This window comes from Talpa europaea, assembly GCF_964194135.1.
Source record: "Talpa europaea genome assembly, chromosome: 7".
Classification (NCBI taxonomy): Eukaryota; Metazoa; Chordata; class Mammalia; order Eulipotyphla; family Talpidae; genus Talpa; species Talpa europaea.
In genome coordinates, this window is record NC_140074.1 from 98,256,705 (window position 1) to 98,262,735 (window position 6,031).

The following is a 6,031-nucleotide window of genomic DNA, read 5'->3' on the forward strand; positions in this document are numbered from 1 at the left end:
TCAGCCCTCGGGATAGTGAAACGCTAGAATAGGCTGGTATTAATATGCAAAGCAGGTAAAACAGCTCGCCCTTTTTCCCCTGACAGTTCCCGTGGGAACCTGGAGCACTTTATTAAGAAGACGTTTTCCTCCCAGTTTTGTTTTAAGTAATTTGCTATGTTGTTATTGAGACCTGGGTTAGTCAGTTACAGCTTCTGTAAGGTCAGTGACTAAAGTATTGAAACATTTTATCCTGTAAAAATGTATAATTCTGTCTCCACAAGTTAGAAGTTTGATTTGTTATTTTAATCATGATACCAGTCTTTGCTTCTATAGCCACCTTTTTTATAGAAGTCCTTAACTCCTTTATTCCCCACTTCAAGTTATTGCATTAATCTTACAAGTCAAAGGTATAGGGGAGACAACACCAAGTTATGTAGATGTGTAGCAGAGAGCACCAGGAATTCTTGACCTTGTGGTTCACTCTTGTGTTTCAGGGATTCAGCCTACTTGCAAGTTCTGGACTCAGAATTTGTAACGCCTTAAGGCCCCTAACAACTTTGACTCTATTGCTCCTGACTGCAGCAGCCCAGGATATATATTGTCTTAGTGGCTCTAGCATGAGACTTCAAGCAGTTGGCTAACTACTGGAGAAACAACAGATATAACCAGATTCACATTACTCTCTGTAACAATGTTTGCCCCAAGTAAGAGGATGACCAGTTCTTCTCGTTCCCAACTTCTTCACATGTGGAAGTCAGACAAGGCAAAGAATGGACCTTACAATATTGAGAGGGAAATTCTTGCTTCAAGATTCTTGCGTGACACTGAGACCTGTCGGCAGAATTTTAGGAATTTTTCATACCCAGACTTGGCTGGTCCTCGAAAGGCATTGAATCAACTCCGAGAGCTCTGCCTTAAGTGGCTCAGACCTGAGATTCACTCAAAGGAACAAATCCTGGAACTGTTGGTGCTGGAGCAATTCCTGACCATCCTTCCTGGGGAGGTTAGGACTTGGGTGAAGTCCCAGTACCCCAAGAGCAGCGAAGAAGTGGTGACTCTGGTGGAGGATTTGACTCAGATACTAGGAGAGGAAGGTGAGAAATGTAGAACAGAAAGGGGAGAAATCCAGGGTGGTTAGAGAAGACAAACAGCACATCAGAGAGGGCCCGTTAAAGAAATTGGGGAGAATAAAAGTCTGGGTGAGTGAGCAGACTTAAACGAGCTCCCTCCTGCATGGTGTACCCCTTCCAGGTTGCTTGGGACCAAACACATATTATCTTGTGTCATAAAACAATGATGAGATACAACTAAATTATCTCCATGTGTGCCCTTAAGAAGTTTACTTGCAGTTGTTTGACCCATTCTGCCAGTTAACTTTGTAAATTTGGATTCTACTTCCAAAAAGATAGAAAAGTATCCTGAGAATATTTCCTTATTAATTAAAAAGGCAACTTACAAAATTTAGTTTACACAAGGATTTAATAGAAAATTGTGAATTTGGGACATATGTTTAAGAGTCCCAGAGCAGACTTGTTTTTGAAACCTCCACTGATGTTTTATGATAAGTCATTGATCCTTGCCTTTGATTCTTTGAAGTAGGCTTGCTGGTTTTGATTCCTGCTGACTTCTCACCTTAAGAAATTACAGGCATCTATTATGTAAATATTTTCCTAGGCTATGCAAACAGAACTAATCTCTATCATGGTGTCTTTCTCTTCCATAGCTGCTCCTCAGAACTCTGCCCTTACCCAAGAGATCCCAGAGGAAGACCCCAAAGGAATACATGCTTTCCAGATGGGGTGGCTAAATGACTTGGTGACCAAAGTGAGTCTTAGTTTCTTCTGTGATTTTATTCTTCTGTGATTTTAAAATAAGCCTCCTTAATGTGTGAGGATGTTTGCTATCCCGGCCCTCTAACTTCTGTGTCTCTGAATGTCAAGGACTGAAGCCTTGGTTTCTATAAGTCACTTTAGCCTATTAGAGTAAGTGAAAGCACTGTATAGAAAATGGACTTCTATAAATTGCCTTCCCTTGATATGCCTTCCCTCATTCTTTGACTTTAAGGCAGCAATATCACATAGAGATTAGGGGATTAACTTCCACCAGCCAGATAGATCTAGGTTTGGTTCCTTGTTCTGCCACTGAATCTATGATTTGGGGCAAAATAATTATTGTTAGCTTAAATTCGTCAACTCTAATAAGTGGAATTTACCTCTAGATTGTGAAGATTGTGAGAATGTGGTTAACCTGGATTACAGTAAATAAGCAGTAGTTGCTAATACTTTTTTCATTAACAGTTAATTAAAGGCCATGAAATCTGTGCTGCTACTGTTGATTTTTGCCTCATTTTAATATTTTAAGGAACAGCAAGTAAGACCAGTTTAGGAGAAAGATTTACTATAAAGATTTCATACATGAGCTAAACTTGGTGACCAGAGTAAAATTATAATTTATAATTAATATGAATATTTACCTGAGGAAACTAAGAAAAATCAAAGGAAAAACTACTAGAAACAATAATAGAAAATTTGTTACAGAAAATAGCATAGAAATATACAAATTCACACTTAATACTTATATAGATGATGAAATAAAAGATTCCTCCCTATAATCTTGTTATTGTCCCCCCTCCCCCTCATTTACTTATTTTTTTAAGATTTATTTATGTATACAATAACAGGGGTACAGGCCAGAGATGTGGGGGGTGAGAAGATTCACCAGAGACAGAGTGGAGAACAGAACAGGTGCATTGACCAAAATACACTGCTGAGGGGAGCAGCAGGCAAGACAGGAGAGGTCTGCTGTGCCATGTGGGTCACCTCCCCGGCTGGGGATTGAACTTGTGCTACAGTGGCTACAGACAGCCTCATAGTACTGTCTCTTAACCCCTTGCACCACCAGGGAGGCCCCCTCCCAACATTTAATATATCTAAGACTAAGAGTATAAATTTTGCAGCACTTCCATGTCCTATATCATTTGACAGGCCATGGAAAAATAAACATAAATATTGTAAAACTGTATGTTTCCCCTAAATTGTAAATTGAATGTTATTTCAAAGTACTAATGGAATTTTTTAAACAAACTTAACAGTTTATTTGAAAAACATATAAGGGTAATTAGGGTTTTTCCCCCCCACACAAAAGGAGAGTAGAGAGGAAAACTAATCTTACCAGATTGTGAACTATATCTAAAAGTACAGCAGCTCAATACAATGGTTATTTGTGACAGTTTTATCTTCAAAAGAAAGGAAGGAATCTGTAATTCATCACGGAGCACACAAAAATATCAAAACAATGAATTTATTCTTTTCCTTTTTTTTAAAGATTTATTTTTTATTTATGCACAAAAGAACTGGGTTGTAGGTGAGATGAGGTAGGGAAAGGATTCACCAGAGACAGTGGGGGTCAGAACAGGTAGATCTACTGAAATGCACTGCTGAGGGGAGCAGCAGACAAGACAGGAGAGGTATGCTGCACCACTTGGGTTAGTTCCCTGGCCAGGGATGGAACTCAGGCTGCAGTGGTGACAGCACTGAGGTTTAACCCCTAGGATACCAGGGAGGCCCCACATTGAATTTATTCTTTTTTTTTTTTTTAAGATTTATTTATTTATGCATACAAGAACTGGGGTGCAGGCCAGAGGTGTTGGGAGTGAGAGGATTCATCAGAGACAGAGTGGGAATAGAACAAGCAGAATGACTGAAACACACTGCTGAGGGGAGCAGCAGGTGAGCCAGGAGAGGTCTGCTGCGCCTTGTGGGTAGCTCCCTAGCCGGGGATCAAACTCATGCTTCAGTGGCTGTGGATAGCTCCATAGGTTGCGTCCCAACCCCTTGCGCCGTCAGGGAGGCCCTGAATTTATTCTTTAGGCAAAACCATTCAACTGTCATCTGTGTTTAAAACCCTTCTTTCAGGTGGAGCCACCAGTGCTTGTACTAGTGACGACTGAAAATGATAGATTCTACTTTATTTTCAAACTTCCCTTTAGGACTGTTGAGGTATGCTTATCCATCCATTGGGTGAAGGTTGTGCGTAATTATAATTAACCTTTAGATTCCTACTAGCTTAAGATTCTGTGATTTCTCTCCACTACATGTACCCAGTGTCATCACTATCTCCCTCCCACTAGTTCTTGAACCAAGTTGTTATGTTTTATGTTTTAGGAATCAATGACTTTCAAAGATGTGGCTGTGGACATTACCCAGGAGGACTGGGAGCTAATGCGTCCTGTACAAAAGGAATTGTACAAGACCGTGACACTACAGAACTATTGGAACATGGTTTCGCTGGGTAAGAATCATTTCTGTCAACTCCTTCTAGTATGCCCATCAAAGTGTCTTTATTTCCTCAGTTGTTAAAATGAGTTGAGGCTCTCAAGTACGTTGCTAAGATTGGGGTTTTGAGATAAGTGCTATTCAGGGAAAGAAATATTGTACTTTTATTTTACCAAATGAAAAGTTTCTAAATGAAATGTCATTGTCATTAAAAGCTGATATACAGCTTCATGGGCTACCACCTGGTGCTGTGCTAGCCCATTCCCTACTGCCCCTTTGATCTCCTTCCCTCAAGATCTTTATGCACGTAACCTCCTGGTAGCATGAAATTTTTATCCTAGTTCTGAAAAGGACAACACCTAATTTTCTTACTAGATTTATGTCCTTGAACTTTTGTTTTTCTATAAATATCTGTCCTCACAGATAAGTAGAAGTCAGGTAATAAACTTTGAACAACCATTTATTTCATTATATTCCTCCTGAACAGGACTTACAGTGTACAGACCAACTGTGATTCCCCTATTGGAAGAACCATGGATGGTGATAAAAGAAATTTTAGAAGGCCCTAGTCCAGGTGAGAGAATAACTGGCACATGAGATTGTTTGCATTTAAAAACTTAAGTGTGGGGGGCCCCCCAAGTGGCCCAAGGGTTAAGTCTCTGCCCTATCACCAGTATAACCCGAGTTCATGACTTCAATTCCTGGCCTGAGTTCAATCCCTAGCCAGGGAGCTAACCCACATGGCGCAGCAGACCTCTCCTGTCCACCTCGCTGCTTCCCTTAGCAGTGTATTTCAATAGATCCGCCTGTTCTGCTCCCCACTCTGCTCCCCACTCTGTCTCTGGTGAATCCTCTCACCCCACCGCACCTCTGGCCTAGCCCCCAGTTCTTATATGCATAAATAAATAAAAATACATCTTTAAAAAAAATCTTCCATGAACTAATATTTCTTGAAGGATCTAGGGTTTGTTGATTTGTTTGTTTTTCCCCAAAGATTGATTTATTTATGCATATGAGAACTGCTGGGGTATAGGCCAGAGATACGGGGTGTTGAGAGGATTCACCAGAGACAAAGTAGGAAGCGGAACAGGTGGATCTACTGAAATAACACTGCTGAGGGGAGCAGTGGGCAAGACAGGTAGCTCTCTCAACAGGGATGAAACTCCATACTTTAGTGGCTGGAAGTAGCTTGATAGCGCTGTGTCCCACCAGGGAGGCCTGGATCCAGGCCCACATCTATATTTACCTAGTTGTTTCCTAATGATTAGATTCAGATTAAACATTTTTGCTAAGAACATAGGTATGTACTTATCATTGTGGCTCCTCAGAAAGACACACACTTAATTTGTCTCATCTTTGGTGACCTCAGTTTCGTATAGGTGCTATCTGTTTTACCTCTCCATTTTAAAGTCATTGTTTTCTTTGTGATTAATAAGTAATTAACGGTTTTTTACTTAGAGGTTATGTGACTATTCTGCTCCCTGATAGACTTTTATTTAAGGTTTTTAGCATCATTGATGACCCATGCTTTATCATGTTGCTGGTTGCAAAATGGTAAATGTTGATTTTCTAATCCCACCATCTCCTCTAAATGATTAAAAGCATTCTTCTGTGATGAACAGCTGTCCCTCCTCCCATCCACTTTTATGTGTATATATCACTATGGACTATTGGGATTTTTAAAAATTAAAAGTGTTATTAGTTTATTACTTCCAGTTTTACTTTTGATGCTCATTTCTTCCAAATTTAGGCAATGAGACCCTTTCAAACCAAGT

General features: G+C 40.1%; 1 protein-coding gene across 1 annotated transcript; it reads left to right on the forward strand.

Annotated features, from left to right (window-relative positions):
- Positions 1–694: 694 nt before the first annotated feature.
- On the forward strand, positions 695–4,935 carry ZNF287 (zinc finger protein 287; the record flags this gene model as incomplete). Its single annotated transcript, XM_084237925.1, has 5 exons — positions 695–1,076; positions 1,706–1,806; positions 4,146–4,272; positions 4,744–4,830; positions 4,931–4,935. The coding sequence occupies 5 exons, from the start codon at positions 695–697 to the stop codon at positions 4,933–4,935; spliced, it is 702 nt and encodes a 233-aa protein (XP_084094051.1).
- Positions 4,936–6,031: the final 1,096 nt, after the last annotated feature.